The sequence below is a fragment of the Manduca sexta genome, chromosome 3 (assembly GCF_014839805.1).
Source record: "Manduca sexta isolate Smith_Timp_Sample1 chromosome 3, JHU_Msex_v1.0, whole genome shotgun sequence".
Lineage (NCBI taxonomy): Eukaryota > Metazoa > Arthropoda > Insecta > Lepidoptera > Sphingidae > Manduca > Manduca sexta.
The window spans coordinates 7,505,042-7,532,340 of NC_051117.1; the positions used below are offsets into that span (position 1 = coordinate 7,505,042).

A 27,299-nucleotide genomic window follows, 5' to 3' on the forward strand; every position below is an offset into this window, starting at 1 on the left:
AACTTAACGGTTGTCGAAAATCTTAATTATATATAGAAAAAATTTGCCAGTCGCCTAAGAAGTAGGTAAGCGTCATATCCGAATATAGTCGATTATTTACTAATAAAAACAATAAGAACAAGGACCAAAACAAACGGCAGGACCGAGCCCTAATTTAGAGGTAAACATCGGTGAAATCAAATAAAAACCGATCGCGCGAAACAACCTTTTTTCCATCTCGACATTCTGCAAATAGGCTTCTGTGTAGGCGGTAGGATGTGTTTTGATACTTGAGATAAGCAAAATAATATTTTTATGTATATACTGGTTTCGTTTTAGAAAAGCAAATTAATATTTCAAATATTTCCTATTGGAGTTAATGAGGTCTATATTTTTATTTTACCGCAAATAGCCTGTCACGCAAGAAACATATTTTAGTTATAAAAAAAATCGCATTTTTCAATAAAAAAAGTCTAATACGTAATTGAATATGCAATTTCGAAGAGGACACTTCGCATAAATATAATATCTAGATCTATATCGAGTACATTATAATAACAAATAACAAAAAAAAAAATATTGCTAATTGAACCTAAAGTCTAACCCAAATATTTTTTTTTATCCTTCTTAACACAAATGTATTGTCTGAACTTTTTACATTTTTGGACATGTACCATTTTCAAAATAGCATATTCGATTTATACTTTAATTAAAATACCTATTGACGCAGAAAACACGTCGTATCGCATTTAATTATTATATAACCAGGAAAAATGGAGCAAGAACAAAGAATATTAATTAATCCATAATAAAACACAACTCGCTGGTTTATATTAATTAAAAATATAAAACTATGATAACAATAAGGCAAAGCGAGCTCAATATAGATAATGATGACAATATATAACATAGTATTAATATATTTTTATGTAGTAATTCACTACAGCATTTTAAACATATAAACTAATTTTAACACTTTTTATTAGGGTTTGGTATATGGTTAAGTTCATTTTTGGATAGCAAATATCTAAATATCCCCAGTAGTTATACTGGATATAATGTATTTATCCTTTAAAACAGTATTAAAAGAATACTGAGCGTGAAATATACTACTTTAAGATGCTAGCAGAAAATAGAGCCCATATAATCTATCGAAAATATCATAATATTACATATAATACGATTAGCAAGTAATATTTGAGATGGAAAAAACCCAGTCACAATTATGTTTGGCCCGACCCGGGATTTGAAGCCAGGACTTCAGCGCGGAAGCCGTGTTCATACCGCGTACGCATTACAACTGCATCACCAAGTTAGTCAAACATAAAACTTATAGATTACGGGACCAAGGAAGGTTCCTTCTATTTCTTTCTTCCTTGATCCTGATAAGGTAACCAAGATCAGAGATACTACTGTCACGTCCAACTATTTCTTGTCATAACTACGGCAAGGATTTTTTTTTTTAAATTATATAACTGCCAATCTAAATATCAACTTACCGCTAAAAACATATATTAAAACCATATTAATAAATATAAAATAATAATACTATACTACTACGGAAAAAAAATACTTATTAATAATAAACGTTTTGATAAACCCAAGTATCAAGAAGGATACACCGCGGTACCATCTTTTCTGGAGGGTGGCACAAAGACGCGATGGAAAATGAAAAAAGCGACAGAAAAAAAGATAACCGAATCCCTTCCATTTGAACCAATCGTGAAAATTACGCACACTTCTATTGGACTTTGTTTTTTTATTTGCGTTTCGTGTTTAAGTATTGTTTTAAACAATCCACTGCGTTTTGTGATGTCCTGGTACTTTTTATTTGTTTTCAGGCAAATTGACATACTGCATTATCACTTGGCTGTAGACTATCTCAAGTGCTAACTTCTCGTCAATGGTTAGAATAAGCCAATCAAAACAACGGAACTGTAAGATTGTCAAACTTATTTCTTATTGGTAAAGTTTCACTATGAAACCGACTTTAGCGGGTAAGATCGTGAATAGGAACGAGGTATAAATGACAACAAATCTGACCAATGTTGGTACAAATATGAAGGAATTCCTCCTAGAAGAATTTCGGCCACGGCTGCCAATATCAACAGAGAACAGCCAGGTACGCAGGAGATATTATAGTGCACAAGTGTGTGCGCAATACACAAGCACTCTCTGTTCCTTCACTCTCATAGTCCAGTGAGACAATCCGACATGACCGGAGAGAGATCAGGCGCAGGACCAACGGCTTTACGAGCTTTCGAAACCTCGGGGGTATCACCGCTAACTTTCCGACATCGAACTGCGGCTCAGTAATTTTTAAGATAGAAAACCCCAGTTACAATTTTTTTTTTGTTTTGGTTTCACTGAGAAAGTCCCTTATTACTACCGCCCAGCCTTCGTGGGGGGCGACTGAGCGGTTATGCTGGGGTAACCGTGCCTTACGGCCCGGCGTTGAGCCGCCCGGATTTGATGACGACCTTTGGGCGACCGCAGCCACCCCTGCGCGGTGCCGCCTTGCGGCCCGTCTCCTATGGGGGGGGGCTCAGAAGCCCCCGCGCACCGAAAGACGCCCTCGGCGTCTACGGCAGCGTGAGGCCAACTACACACACTGCCGTCCAACTCGGGGTTAACCGACAAATGTGCAAAGATGCACAGAAATGCACTAGGGCGGACAGCCCCTGCTGCCCGCCGACGACCCCCTTCGTGGCCCCTGTTAGTCGCCTCTTACGACGGGCAGGGGATACCGTGGTGGAATTCTCCAAACGCCCCCATTCCACAAGGCGGGACAATTATTTTTGACCTGACCCAAAATTCGAAAACTGGACCTCAGATAGACGTAGGCAGAGACTATACAGCTTATAATTCCGGTACATTTAATTAATGTGTATATTTGATATTCCATACTGTCTACTATAGCCATCTAATACGTTAAACCGAATAAAATTTATTTGAACCTCAAAACGGGCCCTTACTGACCATACTACAGAGTTCAAAATTATTCTGATTTATTTAATTATATTCCAAAAACCACGTCAGTTAAACTGTACCTTTTAAGTAGGTATTAAGAACCACATAATATAACTCCCCGGTGTCCCAGTGGACGGGGATTTCTTTCGGGCGGACAAAATATTCCATTAAGATTTTTTTTTAAGCGATAAGATGGATTAGTTGCTAGAGTTACAATTCCCAAGGTCCCGTAACCCTTTGCGGTGTTGTTAATTTCTAATAACCAAAATGGCGGATAATTTTTTTGGGAACATTTTTCATTCTGTTTCATGCATCAACTGGGCTAGGGCTTTATTAAAAATGATTATTTGAAAAGTGAATATTTTGATTATATGAAAAGTGAGTAGGCACTGATATAAGCTCACGTACGGAGCGACATAGTGGTGAAATTACGAGCAATCTCCTTAAATAAAGATAAAAAAAATCTATTTCGAATGTCAATAAATAAAAAGTTCACTTGTAACAGAGAGAACTGAGAATTATTTTTGAAATGAACTTTATGTATCTTTTTCTCAATTTAAAGACTTATTTTGGTCAAAGTTATAAGGCAAGAAGTCAAAGGACATTGCATCACATTTCTTCACCTAGTCTCATTATTATAAACATTTGCCACTGCTATTTTGGACATAATATAACTTAACAGTCTCAGGATGACGAGCGCAGGGGAATACGAAACAATACTTTGTAATTCAAGGTGTTGGATGGTGTTTCTACTGTTTATGTTTGGTCGTATCGCTACCATCAGGCGAACGGCAAGCTCGTCTCATCACTCAAAGCAATAGAAAAAACTTTATTTTATCTTAAAACTATGTAAAACACCTATACACAGTGCTCAATTTATAAAATAACCGGACAAAATTCACGTAATGTTATTCTTACAGTCGGTGCCTAGCGATGTTTTACTAAATTATATTAAAAGGTGTACGTTTTGCCAAATATGTTTGTACCTAACCACAGTGCTGCGGCCACGCGCGGCGAGCGCTCATATGCATTTCCTTTAAATTAAACTAATGCGATATTCGATCGGTGAATTAATGATAATTTCGTGTATTTCACGGTGCCGTGCGGTTTGTGTTTGATTCTGAATATATTTGAATATGATTTTTTTAATTTCTTTGTGAGTTTTGTCCGCTAAATGTAAGTTCGGCCAGTGTGCGATAATTTACAGTTTATCTTGGGCTTCATCGAAAATCAAGAATTTATTATCAGTTTTAAAATACATCTTTTTTACGATTATCTAATTATTTCTTAAATCTATTTCGCACAGTCAAAAACGTTAATGGTTTCTTTCCAGATCTTAGAGTAATTTTTGTGACATAATTCCTTAGGCACAATTATCATTGTCTTGTAAAGTAAACTCTCCAATCTCTCGAATTTTCGTTATTGCTACTTCGTCATACATAGTTTAATTATACATATTTCTTATTCAACATACAGCTTTAAACAAACCATTCTTTAAATCATTCCAATCAACTGAAAAATCATCAAAATCATCCAAGCCGAACGTTAGCTGTACTCTTTCACGACTCGTTCCGGAATCATCGCTTGTATGGCGCAATGATTCTATTGATTTCCACTATCCCGCGTCCCCCCCTAACCCGTGACGACCCCCGACCCCTCCCGCGGGCACACGAGATCCCCCTCTCAACCCACTATGTACATAAGTATATAGTGGACGATAATTGGCAGGAGCGTGAATATCCAAATTGTATATACTTTGCATCATACATTTTGCTGGAGTTAAATGTATTGAGGTGGTGTGCAGGTTCGATTCTGGTTAATAGAAAGATGGTTTGTGAATGTCTGATGTCTTGAATTAGTTTTAATATATGAGTAAAGAGTGTTACAGGTCGGGTTAGATGCTTGGATACTTCATATTAGCTTATATTTTGAGTTTGATTATTGACTTACAAACTATAAACTATATATATACTTATAAACTTGTTTTAGCGTTAAGAGGTGTAAGAATTGCTTAATTAGCTGTCAAAACATCACCGGTTCCTAGTTTAAACCTTATTAAGAGGCAAGATGTATTTTGAATTACAGCTAATCGAGTAAATTTATGTTTTAACTAAGTATATCTTTAATAAGTCTTCAGTAAATGACGAATGACTTAAAAAAATCATGACTATAGCAAAATTTTATAGATCCAGAATTTGAATGTAATTGTTTTACAGCAATGCCTACCACATTCCGACCGATGTTCCGGTTTCAATTCTCAGTTCGATCAAAATGTATTGTCTGAAATGATAGCGTTGAAGTAATCCATGATGATAAATAACCTTCAGAAGGTTAGTCAATTTATCATATTGTTTTTCTTCGCTATAATACCTTAACTGAACTTAAGTGAAAAATGAAAGAATCACTGTCACCCGCAAATTTTTTATTTGAGAATCATCTTTTTTTTATTGCTTTGAATGACGAGACGAGCCCACAGTTACCTGATGATAAGCGGTACGACCGCCCATAAACAGTAGAAACATCATCCAACATTTGAATTACAAAGTATTGTTTGTTATTTCACTGCGCTCGCCATCCTGAGACATGAGATGTTAAGTCTTATTATGTCCAGTTACACTGGCTAGATTTTACGTTTAAGATATCCAAATACACGAATTCTAACTACTAAAAGTTTAGTTCATTGTGAATAATACGCATTTGCACTTTGCTTAATAAAAACCGTGATTTTCACGACTGACCGGAATATTTCAACCTATAGCTCACTCGAAAATAGTTCAAACAAAAAACCTTGTTCAAAAGGCGAATTTACCGAGGGAAATTATCGGAATATTTGCCGGAAAGTTGCTGTTGGTTCTTTGTTCTTTTGAATTTTTCAAGGCAACTTCGGAGTTAATATCGAGTTTTCGCGCCGCCGACCGGAACGGAGTGATGTCCACCTGGGTGTCGCAGTTTATTGTAATTAAATTAGAAACTTTTTTAAACAATTTATGGAAGAAAATGCGTGCTTTATGACAAAGATGTATGAACAGTTTCAACTCCGTTTTATAGAGAATTATTTTATTGATTTAAATTATTGTCACGCCTTTAACCTATAGTGGGTAGGAAGAGATGGAACTAGTATCTTTAGTTTTCCCGAACTTATATCTTCCTTAACTGATAGGCTCTTGCTAATCAAGCATAAATTCCGATACCAAACGACGTTGTTGTCTAATAGAAAATATTCCGATTTTTCCGGGATATATCGGTTCTCACTTCCATTATAAATGAGACGAATGTACCACATACCCTTATCACTACAAAATGGGGTCGACACTATACCTACTTAGTCCATATTGTACTTTCCTTACGTCAAATATTAATTAAATAATTGTTGCCAAAAATCGAACCCAAGCCCATACAAACAAAACGTATCAACAAAGCCCTGTTTCAATACATAAAAACTTAAAATAATACAGACACACTCAAAAGTCCCTTATACACCCAACTTTTCAATTTCAATACAAAAATTCTACACGACTTCGCAACTTACAAATATGACAAAAGACAGTCGAAAAACTCGGACCTTTGTTCGCTGCGTGGAACGAAACGTGACAATTAAAATTATGTTTTATATAGATGGCGCTCATGGATTCAATGTATACTGTCTTGCTAAGATAGTATGTATGTTACAAATAAGACATCATATCTTATAAAACGCATATTTTTCCGTCGAGAATTAAAAACAAGCGACGATAGCCTAGTTGGGTGTGGAACGGACTGCCGAGACGAATGTCCGCAGGTTCAAATCCCAAGGGCACACACCTATGACTTTTCTACAAAAATCATGTGTATATTCTGTGTGAATCTATCGTTCGCTTTAACGGTGAAGGAAAACATCGTGAGGAAACCTGCACATCTGAGAAGTTCTCTATAGGAATTTCGAAGGTGTGTGTAGTCTACCAATCCGCATCAGGCCAGCGTGGTGGACTAAGGCCTAATCCCTCTCAGTAGTAGAGGAGGCCCGTGCTCAGCAGTGGGCAAATATGCAATACAGGGCTGTTATTATTATTATTATAATTAAAAACATATTTTGCAATGCCTTTGGCATTAAATACGCCAATATACACATGTTTATAGTACATAAATAAAATAAATATATAAAAACACATTTTATGTTACACCCCATAACTAAAGGATCATACAAGAGTTCTACAGTGAAGATAAAATATGCTTTACTTCTTTTCCAAATAGGCCCAATTTTATAGATATATTAATTTAATTTGTATGAATCAAGTATCGATGTATGTTTTGTGAGTTGTTCCTTTTAATAAATAAATAAATAACTCAGACATTAATCTATATAGTTAGTTATTAGCAATTGGTAATAAGTCGTCTTATTTGAAATGTCCGTATGAAAAGATGTCACAGCGTCGAATAATACAAAAATAATATATTTACAGAAAATATGCTAAAATTCGCATTAAAAACGTGCAAATCATGATATGGAAAAAATATGAAGTATTTTACATTGACATTTTGTTAGTTCACGGTACATTGAGTGACCAACACATAAGCGCACAATTTTTGTACGACAATCTTCTCAATGTCCGCTCTATATTATCTCAGAACTCTTTGGTTGCAAATAAGGAAACCACTGAACGGATTTGGATGTAATTTGCCACAAAGACCTCGGCTTAGATTGACGTTTAGACTTTTTATTCTAGAACTTTCCATCCTAGAATAGTATATAGTTGGACTTACTTATCTAATTTATTCCGGGAGAGGTATATCACACAGTCGGAACCGCGAACATAATGTACGAAATATTGTCTCAAGTAGTAGGCCCGGTAATAAAAGTAAAATTATTTTACGGTTTCTTAGTACTAAATAAGCATCGATGTCTACTCTCCCCCATTGACTTTAATAATAAATCACCTTGTAATACCAACGTGGTGACGGATACTATCATGCCGAGTTATGGGGTAGGCAGTATTTATACTTAGAAATATGAGATAATTTATGGATTGGCGATATGGTTTGATTTTTAGTGAAGGCGTCTAAAACGGAAGGTTGACGGTTCGAACAAGAAATTAGATTAAGTGTTATTGGGTTTATAAGTAATTATTTGTTACAGTTCGCAATTATAGACTTGAAATTAGATTTTATATAGTATGATTAGTGGTATTTATATTTGTTTCTTCTTAAACTGTAATATATTTTAATATCCATTATTATTTAAAAAAATTCGGAAACACAATTTCTCAGGAAAAAAAAAACTTATAAAAAAGTGTTTTACACTTTAAGTATCTCTTGATCTTTTGTCACACACTTAACTGTGAAAGGAACAACCCTAACAAATGTAAAGATACATCGATACCGTCGCACCGGTGTCACGTGGACCCGACGCGGCGGCAATTAACGACAATTAAAAAACTCATTACACACTGGCAGCCGACAATCATCGCCTGCCAGTTACGTACGTATTAATTACATACACGCGTGGCTAATACTGGCATGTTAGTTATATGAAAAAAAAAACGGCTTCGGAATTTAAATAATTTATTACAAACTGACAGCCCTTGCATTCGTGTTTGAATTTAAATTAAGAATGAGATTTGGAATTTTGTTTTAAATGTACTGTTAACAGTTTCTTTTTGTTTTTTTTATTTACTAAGATTAAAAACAATCGGTAATGACGATTTTTAAGTTTATTTTATTTGTTGGTGTGAAGAAATAAATACCACCATTTTATTATTTATGAAAATAGTACTTAATATTTTAAAATCAGCTTATATTTACTTATAAACCCTGTGATTAGATAACATATTCCACAGTTCACAGGAACAGTTTAAAGTTCTTTTATTTAAATTATTATAAATGTATACCGGCTGATTAAGTTTTCTGTCACTTACATCAAAGAACTTCTCATCACGTATAAATCAATCCATATATCAAAACAGACGCACGAGATTCCGCATAAATCAATTAAACATCACTATAAAAACTAAACGTTTGACTTACAATGCGCGTACGTGTTGCAGAGGCCGCCCATTGGCCGCGCCGACGTGGAAAAACACGTGAACGCGCGAGTTTTTTTTTATTTTCTAAACGTAAACGTAACGTCCCGCGCCGCCATTGGCTGTCCGCTCCACCGCTGCCGACCATTGGGCAATTTTTTTTCCCGGCTTTTCACGTATACGGCGCGCGTATTTTTTTCCGAGGAAACTCTAGCCAATAGTGACCGCCGCGTTTTAATTATAAAACTTGTCCCATATTTTTTTTGCGGTTGGCAATTATTGGAAGGTTTGTGTCTATTGCGGTTTGTTGTTTGGAATTATAATTGCCAGGTCTAAAAATAATTGAATGTTTATGTAATAGTGTATGTGGAGGAAAATTTATTTACCTAAAGAAATAGTGTTAAGTATAAAGAGGCCTATAATTGTAGATATGAAATGTTTCATACCTTCATCACTGGAAGTTGGAACGAACGTATTTACTAAAATAAAAAAAAATCCTTTCTGGTTGTATTTAAATACGATGAGTAATAAAATTTTGAATTAAGAATAATACCTGGATCTCATTAGAAAATAATTTATATTTTTTTTACAGCCGAATAAACTACTCTGAATATTTTTCAAATAATTTAAAAAAGGAACAGAAGAGCCAATTTTTTTAATGCCAAATAAATATTGTTCAAGTGCAATAAAATTAATTATTATTTTTCTACGAAGATGTAAAGGAACCACAGAACATACAGCCTCATTTAATATGCCATTATTTTTCTCAGAAAGGAGGATGGTGTTACAGTATCGGCGGCGTGTTTAATTTTGGACTAACGTCTGGTAGACATCGCGCGCAACGTTTTACGAGTGTTCAGTTTATTTAAATAGATGTTGCTAGTTGCAATTTAATTTTGTTATATCCCAAACGCACGCAATGTGGATTTTGTTATATTTTCGACTATTCTGTAGGAGTAAATGTCAAATTTGATTTATTGATATTGTTGCGAATTATAACACTAAAATTTGTTGGCGGATTTCGTCCACATTCCTCAGATGAAGATATTTATTTCACACTGTGTTCATGTGTGGGGTGAGATTTGTGGAACTTAATTTTAAGGCTCAAAACTTTTATTCCTAAAAGCGACTTAATCTTGACGTTTTAAGAGACACTTAATTTCATTCTACGTCTCATCGGGAAGTAAATCTAATTGTATTTAATCTTGCCTAAAAGTTAACTAAATATTTCCTAAAATAGGTAAGTAGCCTTTACGCATTCTATTTTTCCTCTACTTCAGGAACTAGCCTCAAACACAATTCCACTACCTACAGAGAAACCTACTCCCATCCTACTTGAAAGTTGACCTAACCATCCCCTTAAAAGACCGTAAGGAATTCCTCGTCTTCATACCTACTTCAACCCTGATCAGTCAATAATAACAATCAAGTCCTCTTGACCGGGATCAGTCAATTGCCTCAGTCCGCACTGACCTGTATGCAGCCGCGTATGCTGTTGCACATGACTGAGTTGCTTGAATCTCCGGTCGCAGTACGAGCACTTGTACGGCTTCTCTCCAGTATGGACTCGTATGTGCTGCACCAGCTGGTGGTTCGAGCTGAACGACTTGAGACACTGCTGGCATTGGTGCGGCTTCACTTCCCCGCCGAGGCCGCGCTGCAGTTCCCGCGCGTGCATCTGCATTGCGCTCTTGTGCATAAATATCTGTAACAATAGGCTATGGTAAGTGTTTGCTGATGTGTGTTAAATTTGGGAGATGTTTTGTCTGTCTAAGCGTCTTTGGAAGACTAGAAGATTTTGTGGAGAATTAGTTGTAACAGTCAAGGTTTAAAAGACGCAAGAAAACAGTTATGCATTGAATTTGACACTCATAATTTAGTAGAACCAATATTAGGTATGAAGCGTTAACTCAAAAACTATATTTAAACTTGGTATGGCATTTGTTCGCCTCATAATAATATAAATTATATTACTAGTAACACTTTTGCTTAAAGAGAAGAAAGCGTGGTATCCATAATGTTAACAAATGTTCCCGACTACGTTTTAGCTACTCACAACTTTATCTATACTCTAAAATAAACCTTTATAAAAGGTTGTATAATAAAGATGATTTGTTAGTTTACGTGTGCATGATCAATACGCATAATTTATATCCAAGACTCCGCACTCTCAGGTTTCATTTGCTGTACATATAATTCAAATAAGTCCTTCCGAGTTAGTGTTTATTTTTGTATGATATTAAATATTGACCGCTTCGTCTACTTGAAGACCTAAACTATAATTTATATGGGCTCTGATGGCAATTGTATCTAGTGTAACTACTGGACAAAAGACTTAACATCTCATGTCTCAGGATGGCGAGCGCAGTGGAATACCAAACAATACTTTGTAATTCAAGGTGTTGGATGGTGTTTCTACTGTTTATGGGCGGTCGTATCGCTTACCATCAAGCGAACGGCAAGCTCGTTCAATGCAATAAAAACAACGGAAAGGAGTTCAGATAGAATGGCGACTGATGAGAGATGTCCCTCGCTAGTAGTCAGAATTATGTCCGCCTATAAATCTTTTACTTAAACATTAGGGTAAAACATGGACTGTCTGTGTACCAAATTTAATCAAAGCCTTTCATTTTTGCATTGACTCCAAAAAATATCCAAACAATTTGAATAGCTTTTGCTTTAGTATTATTAATTTTTTTAAATATAAGTTAAAATTTATTCGTTTGTTTTGATTTCAGTTACACAGAATAACAGTTTCCAGGTTACCTTCTTAAATCGAGATTTTTTAAACGAAGACGTTGCTATTTTGAAAATAGAATAAATGTAACTATTCGTTGAGAAACTATATTATAATTATTTTGAAGTAAAAACTCAATAACAATTCAAATAAAATCAGGTCACTCGAAAAACACAGTTATAAATATTAGTAGCTACATATTTTTCATAAATTAATAATATTATAAACGTAAATAACTATACGTTTTCATATCCTGTTATATTGTCAGGTTGTGGTTAATTTGTGTAAAGATACTATATCTTCCTCTGTAACCTTGTTTAATTATTTTATAAATAAATAATTACGCCAAATATCGCAATATGAGCGAAGATAAAACAAAAAGGTACAACGTTTTTTAATGTATATATGTATACTATATTTGTACCTTCCACCTGTAAAAACTGCATGAAAATATACAGAAGTTTCGAAGATAGGCACTAACAGAAAAAAATCTAAACATTGTATTCTATTGATCTTGTTTAGTATTTCTTTTTTTTCTGTCAATGTACAGACAGCCTGATAGTTACTATTTTATTAGATATATAGATTAAGAAAGCTCCATAACTAGCATCGCGCGATTTGAACCGGCGACCTTGTAACTGCTTATGCTAATGCAGATCCATTTTAGATTAAAAATAGATATTGATGGGTATTTTGTTTATCTTTTACAATTTGGCAGCGAGTATGGTATTTCAGTTAAATCAAAAATTCTGAGATTATATAGAGCGGACTTTGAGAAGATTGTCATAAAACATTTTGCTCTTATGCAATTGTTACTCAATCTACCACGAAACAAAACACCAATGTAAAATAGTTCATATTTTTTCCATGTTTTTAATGCGAATATCAGCATATTTTCTGTATATATTCGTTTTTTATTCATATCTAAGGACGCCGTGACATCGTGTCATACAGAAATTTTTAATAAAACAGCGACTTATTACCAATTGGTAACAACTTTTGAATCAAAAATTTGGCCCTGGTCCAGTCTATAACTAACTATATAGTTTAATGTTGGAGTTAAATTAATATATCTACAAAATTATTAAATTTTATTATTATATTAATGTAATTAATTAGGCGTATTTGGAAAAGAAATAAAGCATGTTTTTTTCGCTGTAGAACTCTTGTATGATCCTCTATTTATGGGGTGTAACATAAAATGTGTTTTTATATGTTTATTTTATTTATGTATTATATATACATGTGTATATCGGCGGATTTAATGCCAAAGGCATTACAAAATATGTTTTAATTGCCGACGGAAAAAATATGTGTTATAAGTTTAAGCTGTGTATTTATATATATGTTTGTCTCCGAGGCATCGTAGCTCCCAAACAAATGTATAAATTTTCATGCAGTTTTTGTTTGATCGTTCGTGTGTTTATATTGTAGTATTTCGAAAGACATTAAAGACGTTTTTATATCACTGAAAATGTTAATTAACACCTTTATTACTTTGTAATAAGTCTTATATTCAAAAAACATAAAATTGCGTAATAGCCACAAAGTTTTATCAATACGATGTTGTTATGTATTAAATCGTCTTAATCTAGAACTAATCTCTGTATTATTTGTGCACGCTTAGCTATGTTTATTGAAAACCCTTGCGATCGCAAAGAAACGACTTCGGGCACGCAACTGTGCAGTGCCGGCCGTGATCATGCGAGTATTAAATGGATTTACGACTTTTTTTACTTAGGCTTTAGGTATATTTTAGTTTGAAAGTAAATTATAAATGGTTAAGGAATAAATTAAAAAAAAATATTTGATGATGCAACTATTTATGTGAGTAATATTTTTTTAACAATTTAAATAAAATAATATAAATTAATTTATGACGAATAATAGAGAATATTTTTTTAAGTTAATATATAAATTAGTAAGCACTAATCGATCTTCCTAATATGATAAAATTTAATGATAAAATATTCAGTGAAATCATTTTTTTGTACCCTAAAACATTAAAATGTAAACTGCGTTCTAAAAATTGTATAAAAAAAAATATTCGTATAAAATTCTATAAATAAAATAAAAAAACATTACATTGAACAAAGTTGTATGATTGCGAAAAAATTAAATAAGCTAAACATCTAAATATTTTTTCATATTCAGTATTGACAGCGCGACAAATCAATTGGCAAATCACGTAACGCTACAAATAAAGTTACCTCCATCATCACATCAGACTTGGCATAATTCCACATTTTTTCCGACGGCAAAGCAACACTACACCACATCAATCACGGTAAAGACGACATCGTGAACTAAACGTCCCGTACATTAATTTTCAAGCGGAGGAAAACAAATTCAAAAAACAATTAAATAACATTTGCTACTTGAAAAATTATTTAAATATTATATTATTTTATCCTCTTCCTTGTTTGCCGAGAAGTTTATTTTGTCTCTAACAGGAAAAAACGTTAAGAGATATGTATTTACTAGTTACAACACGTATATCTTAATAGAAATATAACGTGCGGCTAAAAATAAAATAATTGACATAAAAACGTGTTTTATTTACTGTTTACGGAGAACTTAATCCTAATTGGTTTGCTAATTAATTCACATATAAATATATCTTTATTAAAAATGCATTGAGTTAAGTAATGATTAAATATTAACAAAAAATGACTATGATGTATTAATACTGTTTTTTTATGAATCTATGTTCGTAATAATAAAAATCTTTTGAAATGTACGTAAAATACATCAAAATATTCCTGGCAATATAAGGGCGACTACAAGTCTGTGTTATAAAGTTATTTATTTGTAGCTTTTTATGTAATATTTATATAAAACCATTATCATACTGTATAGGATAATTTGTCAAAAATGTTGTCAAACGTCTACATCAGCACTGCACTTTTTCAATATGGCAGAAATGGTTTTACTATGTTTGTAGGGTAAGCCGCTAGCTTTAAATCTCCAGTTCCGAAAAAATCGTGTTAAATGAACCACACAACATCGAACCCAAAGCCTTCCCACGTTGCCAGACCAAAAAAAAAACATTAAATATTTGAAAATAATTTAAGTAAATCACAAAAATTCGAAGTTTAAATTTAATTATATAATCTTTATTTAAATGTGGCCTATACTTTTGGCCAGCAGTGTAACCCTTTCACGCGTGTTAGAAAGTGGGACTAGACGTTTCGATCACGCAACTAAGAAATTGCAAAGAATTTATGCTTTTGATGCGATATGATGCCGAGGTCTTAGGTTCAGTCCCGGAAACGTACGCTCGTGAATTATTGCTGTTATTGATGTAATAGCGAATTATATTTTAAACTGTAAATGGTTTTTGTATGTAATGTTATATTAACTTCAAATCATATTAGTATTTTATGTTTTATTACCTATATATTTTAAAATTTCCTATATCACAAGGTTTATATTATTTTTGGATGTTTGAAGTAAAGAAACCATTAAACAGATTTTGATGAAATTTGACAAACAGACAATATCCTAGATAAACGGATAGACACTAATTTATATCTCGAATACTGTTTCTATGTCATTCACTTCGTTTAACATCAGGTGCAGTAACCATAATGCCGAGCCACTCCAAAAAAAAAAGAAAAAAAACGGAAAGTACCTACTGTGAGCTTAGAATATAACAAAAATCACTACTCCTTATTGTGATTGGTTGAAAGACAAACACGTGAGTGACGCATTGATCCAATCACAAACATCAAAATAACCATCGACATTTTTTGGGTGGTAGGTATCTCATATTAGAGTCCGCCTGGGTAGGTACCGCTGCTATATCCATTTCTACCGCCTAGCTGTGTGTAGTCACTGTTATGTTCCGGTTTGAAGGAAATTCTAGCCAGTGTACTGGACATAATAATTAACATCTCTCAGGATGGCGAGCGCAGTGGAATACCAAACAATACTTTGTAATTCAAGGTGTTGGTGTTTCTACTGTTTATCGGTCGTATCGCTTACCATCAGGCGAACGGCAAGCTCGTCTCGTCATCCAAAGCAATAAAAAAAAACTTAATCGTGTTTTTGGACATTCTAAGGCGCTGTAAGAGTCCACCGCAAAACGTCTCACCAGCAAAAAGCATTACCCTTTTTCGTTAGTCGGGTAAATACACAATCAGTCAGCCGTCCCCTTCAAGTAATTAACGCTATAAAAAATTAAACGCTTCCACGCAAAAAGTATGAAATATGGCGAGCACATTTTAGGAATATTGTCCCGTTTCGGGACAGCTTAATAACAGACTTTTTTTTGCATGAAATAGCGTTTTAAAGTACCATCAGTCGGTAAATAAAAATAGAAATAAAAAAGTACTCTTAGAGGCGCATTATACATTTCGCTATGTTGTTACAAGTAATAGACGTATTATATACGCGCCTTCTATCCCTGAAGGGGTGGGCAGAGGCGCAACTGGTGCACCCATTTCCGCCATGTGTATTCCGTCCCATGATAAGAGCGTGCCTATCGCACATATCGGGCAAAAATTCCAGACTTCGAGCTGATATTGACTCAAAAACTCAATATCACTGCCCGACCCGGGAATCGAACCCGAGAGCTTACTACTGCAGTCGTAATGTAATACAACTACGCCAACGAGGCAGTCCTAGTACCTTCAACCGTATTTTGATTCCGACCTTATTCTAGCTGAAAAACCCAATACCAACGATAAACGCCATGTTGTATTTACCACGTTATATATTATAGCAATCCTCTTTAAGACTATCACCGTAATGTCCAGAAGCAACGTGAATGATATAAAATAGTACTAGGACATAGATCAGGCCGTCAAAATTATAACAATCAAGGGTTGTTGCACCATAGTAGATACTAGAGACAAAGCTATACCTTCCATATATAAAGATCCCTATCACAAGCTAATATACTTGAAATTATTTACAAAACAAAAAAGAAAAATGCATAAAATATTCGGTATTCAACATTGATCCAATTCCGAACTCAATGAATCAAGAACTCGGTCAGAACGAACGAAAAAAACATCAACACGTTTATTTATAATGAACGAAAGAGAGTCAAGTTCAGAAAAATTACTCATTCATTCGTGTACGTCGAAAAATGCGGCCGAAATCGGCTGTAAGTATTCTTTAACGTTTTATATTTTAAAAATCGAATGCATTTTATCGGTAACTGGCCGCGAGATGTTCTGAATTTGATTTTTAAAATAGATTAATATTATGAAGTAACTTCATGCCTTTTTTCGTTCTCATTTTTCATTTTTGGAGGGTAAGCAGTAAGCACAGATGTGATTTTAGGTTTAGTATCAGTTTCGGGCTGTGTATATAGTTTATCGATAGGAAAATCTTGAGTTCTGTTTCTACATTGGGTAACGGTTTTGTATGTAATTTTAAAATACAATTTACGGGAAAATGTATAGATAAAAAATGTGATAAAGGTAATTGATTCAAAAAATAATATGCCTATCAGAGATGTTATAGTCTTTCCAGATATTTCAGACTTTAAGTCCGACAGATTTTAAATTGTAGCATTAATGTTCAATATAATTAATGAAGATAATACATCAACTAAAATCGTTTTTATCCAGCAATGATATCCTTAAATTATAAAATAATGAAAATAAAATTACAAACCAAAATAAATCTAGCGCGCGATTCAAATATCGAATCATATCTCGCGAAAATCGACCTTATAATCCACACTCGTCGATTCCCACGATGGCCAAACAAACAGGTGTCAAACTGCCAATTAACAACTTATCACTTCCCGTGTGTTTAAAAAAGCATACAAAAATTGTCGGACGATTAAAACTGTGAGGTGTTATTACACAGCGTTTAAAAATTGCGGCCGAGTGACAAATTAACACGTTCGCGGCAGTTGGGCGTGTGTGACTAACAAAGTTGCGTGCGATTGTTCTTTTTTTTTTAATTTTTTATCGGATTTCAAAAAAAGAACGAGGTTCTCAATTTGTCTTTTTTATTTGTAACTCCGAAACTCAGTCATTTATTGACAGATTTGGATAATTCTTTGAAAGAATATACTTCCAGATTGTTCTCGTAGTTCTTTTTTCAAACGCGGTTGAGTATTTTTTTTCTAAATAAAATAACTGGCATAAGAATGTTGTATAAGTAAAAGAAATTGCGAATTTTGCTTTCTTAAGTCTATTTCATTGGATTTTTAGTATCCCTAAAATCTAGTAGTTTAGGCTGAAGTTTGCGATGAGCTATTTTCTTCAGAACCCTAGCTTGTAAGACGGGTAAGTGAGTAACTTGGGTTCACATTTAAAAAATACCCCAATATTAGAAGACTAAGGTGATTTTCTTTGCTCAAAACTTCCACAATAACAGAAGAATCATGGATGCCGGACTTGTATAAAAGATTTTTATATTGACATAACAAAGTAACCCCACTACGCCTGATGGTAAGAGGAATGACTTTCAGATGGTCTTAACTGAGGAGCAATGATTAACCCTTGCCAGTCGACACAATTATGCCGGTCATTTACAGATATACACAGGCTGATCCCCGAACGCGACCTACGTAACAAATTTTTGCGAAATTTATGATGTGAAATGAAGAAATTTGGATCACCAGAAATCTGTAATTTGCAACATCTTGTTATTTATTTTTAACGCGGGGAAATAAGTTTACGGATGCGGACCCGCCGGTAGAGACAAAAGATGTTAAGTATCCCTAACCTACATACACTTAAATAATATTTTATCTACAATATATTGAGGAAAAAAGAAAATTGTGTTTTTTTTAATACTAATTTTAATAGTTGAAAGTCGGTACACAATAGGTAATTTAAATTTTCCTTCCGTAAAAACCGTAGAAATGCCTAGCTTTTATTCGCTCTGTCATTTTACAAAAGAAGGCTAATGTGGTAAAGAATAAAATATCTTTCTATTAGGAAAATAAAATTCATAATCGAGGTAGTCATTTTAGAGATAACATATTTAACTTCTCATTAGTACAATTATTGTTTTAAAGAATAACTACAGTATTTTATATTGCCTCGGTGGCGTAGTTGTATTGCATGCGCGGTACGGTAGCGCTCGGAGGTCCTGAGATCGAATCCCGGGTCGGCCTAAGTGATATTTGGGTTTTCCTACTCAGTATCAGCCCGATATGGCAATAGGCTCGCCCCCTATCACATCATGGGACGAAACAATTGGCGAAAAGTGGGTGCCCTGGTTGCGCCTCTGCATACCCCTTCGGGGATAAATGCGTGATGTGTGTGTTTACAGTATTTTTTCCTCACAAACGTATTATAAATAGCGACCTACAATATCACAATATTCATAAAAATAAAATATCAATATAAAATACTTATTTTATCCGCTATATAAACAATTGTTTACCCAACGATTTAAAACAAATGACGCATATTCCCGATAACAGCCGACCACACAAAACGGAGAAATTTAAAAAGGACAAGCGATCGATTCAAGGCGATTACTCACTGGCTGCAAATAACCGGCCTTGCCTCGCAAACTGTGCAAATATATTTGTACACTTCGTAAACATTTTTTAAACTGAATGATGTTGAGACTCCGTGATACTTAGATGTAACCGCGACGTCTATGGTAAGCGGTCATAATGAAACCACTTGGAACTACGTTTATATATATGTAGGTAGGATATATTTTATATCAACCCGGATAGCGAATAACATACACAAGGTGTTGAAACCTGCCAGTGGCTCACGTATGTCGCGTTCCGGGATTTGTCTGTGTATATTCAACAGGCATAATAGTGTCGACTAAGGGGTAAAATGCGACGATAGCCTAGTTGGGTGTGGAACGGACTGCGAAGACGAATGTCCGCAGGTTCAAAACCCAAGGGCACACACCTCTGACTTTTCTAAAATCATGTGTGTAATCTTTGTGAATTTATCGTTCGCTTTAACGGTGAAGGAAAACATCGTGAGGAAACCTGCACATCTGAGAAGTTCTCTATAGGAATTTCGAAGGCGTGTGAAGTCTACCAATCCGCACTAGGCCAGCGTGGTGGACTAAGGCCTAATCCCTCTCAGTAGTAGAGGAGGCCCGTGCTCAGCAGTGGGCAAGTATATAATACAGGGCTGATATTATTATTATTATTATTATTATTATAAGGGGTAATCATCTCTCGTCTCGACATTCTATTGGACCCCACTTACCATCAGATGCAGTAGTCACTTAGCCGTGCACGCATACAAAAATATAACTCTCTTTTCTCTTTTGCTCGCAGTTCTGCCCGCGTGAAAGTTATTCTAGGTTAAAAAGTCATCATTTCCTTCCTAAGATCTTAATCTATCTCCATACCAAATCACATCGAAATCAGTTTCGTAGTTCAGACGTGAAGGCTTGACAGAGTTCTCGTGTATAAGTATCGAGCTGGCTGAGCATGGACCTCCTCTTCTACTGAGAGGGTCTTAGTCCACCACGCTGGCTTAGTGCAGGTTGGCAGACTTCACAAACCTTTTAAATTCTTAAGGACAATTCTTAAGTATGCAGGTTCACGATGTTTTCCTTCACCGTTAAAGCAAGCGATAATTGACAAAGAATTCACACATCTTCGAAAATTGAGGAGTGTCTTGGGCTTTCAACCTACGGACTTTTGTCTCGGTATTCCATTCAATAGAGTCGAAAATGCCCAAGCAAGGTTAACGCACTTATATCTATATATATAAAAATCAATGTCAATTTCCCTTGGTCATCGCATCACGGGTGAACGGCTGGACCGATTTCACTATTTTTTGTTATTTTTGTTATTGTCAGGAGAAGGTTCTTTGAAAGAAAAAATTAAGGAAGTTGAGCGGAACGTTAGAAATTTAAGAAAAGTAAATTTCAGCGTATTTCAGTATGCACACAAATTCATAGTTAAGACGGTACAACGTCTGTCGGGTCAGCTAGTTTTATTATATTTCCTCTATTAGGCTTTTTATCTATTACCACGAAAGCTATTTTATTTTAGATACGCTACGAAATACAGTTATAGTCGAGTATGGCCGTACGTTTAGAGGATTTTGGATCACTGCCCACCGGCGGCCGATAAGGGCATTTTCTTTATAGCTGTTTTTTCTTGGCAGAAATCTAACCATTAATCTGGGTTCCTTGGACAGCGTACAAAAATAATCACATCTATTTTTTTTATGATAAATCTATTTTTATTTGTGGTGGTGTTGGAAGTTAATGTTGATGTTCATTCCCATCACATGGGACAGAATACAGACGAAAAGTGTGTGCTCTAGTTGCAACCTTACGCCTTGGGGAATAAAGCTATGTGTTATTATGACGAATTAATTCGTCATGTTTTTCAGTTCTTCTAGTAGCGAAGGGTCTATGGACTATTCCTGTCGGCTTCTCTTTCATAATTTATGTAAAATAATAATATATTAAAATTAAACTACTTTTCGGATTTTATCGAGGTTTTTTATGGGACTGGGAGTCCAGTGCCCCCCGTGACCATGAAGGCTGAAAAGTCTTCGAAAAGTCGGGAGAAAACTTAAATATAAAAAACCGCGATAGAATCCGAAAAGTAGTTTAATTTTAATGTCTAACATTCGCGTAATAAGAAATCATTATGATAATATTAGAACGATTTTGTTGACCTTCTTGCATATTAGTACTTATATGTTGTATCGGGTTGCCTTTCGGAAAACTTCATTATTCGTCACTGTCTTCTATTAGAAAATTTAGATAATTCTATAACAAAATACGTCAGAACATTTATTTATAATATATAACATAAGTTAACTGTGTTTGTTTTCTCTAAAAATCTCAACCTATTTTACGATTCTTTATCTTATATTTATCTGAGGATTATGACGCATTCGTTATAATGACCAATGTATTATGACAATATATACTAGCTGTGAATGCAGTTTTGTCCATGTTAAATTGAATATGCATTAATAAACAGCCTATTTATTGATTTTTGTAATCGGAAAGTTTTATTGTGCTTTGGGATAATAGCCTTTATTATATTTCAGGTTTATCCGTGTACAAAATATCATGCTATTACCCTAAGTTTATAGCCTGACCAGGAAAATAAAAAACCTGGTTTGACGGCGTACTTTAACTTTCTCGTTTTTAAAGGTTGTCAATACAAAAAAAATATTTCGTATTTTACCACAACATGGCGGGCTTTTTTACCTTTCTAACATTTTTCCGTTATCTTTAAAAATCTACGTTTATAATATTCAAAAAGAATGAATGAAATACGCCTCAAAATTATTTCAGTTTCAACAAACGTATAAACTAACTCTGAATATATTGATGTCAACATGTTATTATAAAACTATGTTATTATGTCTGATTAGTACACTCTTTTCAGGAAATGAGCTTACATATTTTCAATGACTACAGAACGAGAAAATTGTAGCTCACCTACAAATTGTCTGAAATTAAATCTATGATTATTCTGTAGTTATATATGCTGTCAATCATTACATCATCCGCCTATTTCATCTGTAAACTGAACTCTAAGATCAATTTCCCATATTTGAAATTTGTGTCCTACGCATATTGTAATACAGTTATAAATTCCCCAAACTATATTAAGATTTATTTTTAATTAACACGCACGTAACAGAACTGGAGTCTTAATACTAAATCTGCATCTATATATCGAGCCTCATTATTATTTATTCACTAATTCTCAATACAAGATAGCGGTCCGGTATAAATCACGGCGTGTTCCGTCCCTTTCTTTAGTACTAAGTGTGAGCGAGAGGAACGATTCTGCAGTCTAGTTTCGAGATAGCTGTTAAGATACCCTTATCGCGACCCTACGCCCACAGGGGAATGCGCTCTGACTATTGGACTTCCTGTAATAGTAAAAACTTGATTTTTAAGCCTAATAGTTGTATTCAAAAAGGATTTATGGAGACTGGAAATGTCTAGTTTAACTGAATTTAATATCTCAAAAAGCTAGTTTTCTGTAGTTATTTTGAATATAAATGAACGTTATAATATTCTAAACCGAGCAACACACATCACGCCTTTATCCACTAAGGGGAAGGCAGAGGTGAAAATAGGAAACCCGCCTTTCGCCTGTGTGTTCAAACTCGTGATAAGACGAGCTTATCGTTATATTATCGGGCACCCAGACTCCGGGCTGATATTGAGTAGAAAAACTCAATAATTTTGCCCAACCTGGGAATCCAACCTGGACCTCAGAGGGATGTCATACCTCGCACGCTGTACAACACCAACGAGGCAGTCTTACAGTATTGGTTAAAGGGAAATGTGTTTTTAATAAAATCCAAAAAACTCAATTTTAGGATGCAACTCAAAGACCCAAATGACGCCGGAACGCAACTCTTCAAAACTAGAAGCTATGTCAACAACATAAGTCCACTGATCTAATATGAATGTCAAACACAAAACCTATCGATTAAATTCGTCAATTCTATCTTTTACACTTCATAGGTCACGCAAGTTATGAGTAATGCATTCGAGTATAGGAATTAGAATCCCAAATACGAATAGAACAGGTTCATATTTGACTGAAATTATACTGGGTTGTTAGCATCTATCAGAATTCGACTTAGAAATCATGAGTGCCTTTACCTTGAACTCTTTGTACCTGGACATATATCATGACACAGCGGAGGTATACGAGGGAATATAGATATTTTTCCCATGACAATAGATCAGAAGGATAACTTTGTTGATACCCTAAAATATAAAATTCAAAGGAAATTTTTTCATCATAAAGAGTACACCAACATTGCCCTAAGAAACTATTAAAATAAAACAGAAATTCGTTTCCAAACTCTATCAAAAGGGTTAAAAGAATTAGTTCAAGGATTTCAACACTCAAATAAGTCCAAGTCAGTTATGCCAAGAAGAATCAACGCATACCCAACGAAACAGGAGCCAGAAATACGCTTCCATACTCCTCAAATGATGAAGAGAATATAATTAAAACAAAACATCACGCCTCTGTCTGCGAAGGGGTATGCAGATAGACAACCAGAACACTCGCTTTTAGTCACGAGTGTTCCGTTTATGAGACTATCGCCATATCGCGCATAAATTCCAGACCTCAAGCTGATTCTGAGTATACACCAAATAATTGTCCAAGCTATACAGAATCAATGATATAACTGAAAAAGTCAGTAACCATAAATTCTTTACCAGGCTCTTGATGAAAAGACTAAACAACATTTGCCCAAGAATACTAGGACACTTTTGTTTACTTTTGTTCTCCGGTTGCCTTCTTTCTTAGATGTAATCTCACTCAACATTTGGAATGAGGTCACTTTGCTGAGCTCTTGATAGAGTTTTTATTGCTTTGTATGATGAGTCGAGCTAGCTCTTCGCCTGATGGTAAGCGATACGATCACTCATAAACAGCAGAAACACCACCCAACACCTTGAATTTCAAAGTCTTGTTTGACATTCCACTGCGCTTGCCATCCTGAGACATGAGATGTTAAATCTCATTATGTCGAGTTAAAATGTTCTTAAACACAACAGTGACTTCACATTGCTGCTTGACAGTAGATATAGACATTGCGGTGACCTGCCCGGCAAACCTACCCAGGTCAACTCTCACATATAAAAGACCTACCAGTCTAATAACAAGTAACCAGAAATCCGCCTTCAGTCTTTGAACAGTTTCAGCTCTCAACGTCAGTCCACGCCTTGGGAATTAGTCAGACGACAAAAATGCGGGCCGGCACTCCAACCATCCCGGCACGGCCGGTGTAAATAAAAAAGGCAATAAACACTGTGCCGTTCCGACACTGACCTATGTCAACAAACCGAGCCGCTTGTGTGCGAGCGTTTGTGTGCGTGGGTAGTGTAGGGTAGAGCAGAGATTTCGATTTTTTATGTTTGATAGAGTTGTCGATTTGGGACTTTACAAGTTTTTTTTTTTTGTAGAGTCGCATCTCTTTGGAATGTTTTATATGTTTAATGCATCTGCTAATTATGAGAACTACGCTTTCTGACTCTAATATTATATAATTTACAAATGTATTTTTTGATTTAGTAACTGCAAAATTAATATTTGTGAGGAAGTGAGATTTGAAGACAATTTTTTTTGTACTATGTGTTTTATTATGAAATAAGCTCGATTTCAGTTTACTAGTTAAATCATTTTTAAACTATGACTTTTTAATTAACCAAATATCAAGGTCATCTTACATAAACACACTGTTTAATATCAGCAAAAAATTTGGCCAGTAACACAACAGTAAAAATCTAATATTTTTTAATCTATATTCCTACAAAACACTTACGTAGTCAAAAACTCTACCAATAAACAATTCGCAAATTTCTCTACATCGGCACCGCTCTACGGCAGACTAACAGGGAGACAATGACAGGCACATTCAGATAACCTCATTTCTTTCCGCGATAGCACGCACACACCCACGCCGCAATTGTACTGCACACACACATAGAACTAACAGCGTAAAAAAGGACTTCTATCAGCACATCTTGCTGCCAGAGAAAGCACTGACATAAGTGACTATAGTATTTTTCGTAATATAGTTTCAACCAAGGATTTGTTGTATTCATTTGATGATTCTGTTCGTTAATAGAACAAAAGGTTTAGGAGCTTTGAATAAATCATGTCACTGAACTGCATTCATTATGAATGAATGTCAAGTTTCATACTGACATTTTTTTTATAACGTAATTAAATTAAACACGATCTATTTGCGAAAATTGCTTCACGTAAGCATTGTTTAGACCTAAAGAATATAGGCCTAATAAATCGACAATATAGCCTAAAACATCGTTCCATAAATTAGAAGCTTAATACAACAAAAGAAACTAAAATTTGGTAATCTAAAACTGTAACTGGCTTTTAAGTAGTAGTTTAGCTTGTAAGTAGGGAACAAGATCTATTAATTGTTATGACTAAAGTTAAGATCCGGAATCAAATAATACAGTTTCTGATTACATTAGTAATTATATTATGTTATTATTATTTGACAAACTAATTAGCTCTGTTCGTTATTTTAGCTCTATATTTCGGAGTTTACTATCAAATTATTCAATATCCTGGTATCTTATAAAGATGTACTATCATAAATCAAGAGCATATATTAAAGACATATTATTTTATAATAGTATTACAAATAGATTCTATTTTATAATATTCCTAATTATAGACAGTATTTAGGCACTACAAGGAAACTTCTTAAGGAAATTTTTTTTTTCAAAGAATAATAATTTTAGTAACACGTTTGTAAGGCTGCATTTAAAACATTTTTAAACCTCAAAAATAAAATATGATAACTCTACTAAACTATTTTCATGAATTAAATCATTATCCTTCTATATTGTCATATTTTTATTCAAACATGATCAAGAATTATCATATCATAAAAACCCTACACTCACACACTCACAGCACAATAAAAATGTCACTCACATAGCATCCATGTGTGTGTATGAACGGTGATGCAATACCTAATCGCGTTTATCGGAGAAATGACTGCGCGTAGAGAATTTTTTATTAAGCTTATATAATAGTTTAGACATTGTGTAATGTAGGACGCGGTCGTGTGTCGGACGTCCATGCTGTGTTGGCTGTTGGTGATTTGCGTGGGAATTGTCTGGCTGAATGATAATGATTAAGCGTTGAATTTTGACGCGCATGGACCGACGAGCGAGATTTAATTAGACGACTCTATCTGATGACAATATTTGGCTATTTATGTCTGCCTCTACATACAATTCTAAGATACAGATGTTTTAAACAGGCTGGTGTAATTGTGTCGACTAACGAGGGATAACCATCTCTCGTAAGTTGAAACTCTATTTGGGCTCTACTCGGCTTCCCGAGACTGACATTACCTTGTTGAACCCCATCCTGCTTAGCAAGTGCAGTCACTTTACTGAGGCCAAATAAATAACTCAAAACAGATATTCGATATTGTCAAACATGTGACTCTACATAAGTTTACAGAATTAAAAACACTACCCACACTTAATACCAAGAAAAATAAATAAAAGTGACCTGTGCCTAAGACCTTAAAAACGTGAACGCTCCCTCAGGGTCTCTGATAAGAAAACAAACGACGCTATCACGCAAGTGCAATGCACTGATGAAAAAGCCTTGATTTTTATCGTTCAAGAGCCTATTGAAGACAGGGATTCCCTTATTAAATATAACTGGAATATAGAGTTCTCTAGAAGTTTCTAGACTTTACATTTTGGATATCTAGGGTTTGGTGTTGTAAACTGGAGGGATCCATGATGCAAAAGCCAAGAATAGATCTCACATCATCATTCAGGACTTGGCTTTAGGAGTATATTTGTTAACATTTCTAAATTCTTTATTTCAGATGTTAATGGAGTGTTTATATCTCTTGGCTAAAACCTCATCTTGGCAGTATGGTAGTCATAAAATGGAAACAAGATACTTTCTCCTTTACACTTGAACCTTTCAGGGTTAAAAATATATTTAGTTTGCCGAAAATAACGCGGTTATTGCGTCGAAAGGCGTCGTATGCAGCCGCATGCAGTATTCATGCGCCCGCGCATGTCACGATCACGGACATCGAACTTGCATTTTTAAATCGATTACGCCACAATGGCTCCGTTTTTAAACTTATTTCCTTTTCCGATTGTATTCCAAATTGTTTATTGTGTGTAAATGGTTTTAT

At 34.6% G+C, this 27,299-nt stretch overlaps 1 protein-coding gene across 1 annotated transcript in view; it reads right to left on the reverse strand.

Annotated features, from left to right (window-relative positions):
- LOC115451392 (zinc finger protein 135) overlaps positions 1 to 27,299 on the reverse strand; it is a 91,508-nt gene that overhangs the window by 26,838 nt on the left and 37,371 nt on the right. Inside the window, 1 exon segment of the mRNA XM_037438670.1 lies at positions 10,419 to 10,650. Coding sequence (XP_037294567.1) covers positions 10,419 to 10,650 — 232 coding nt within the window.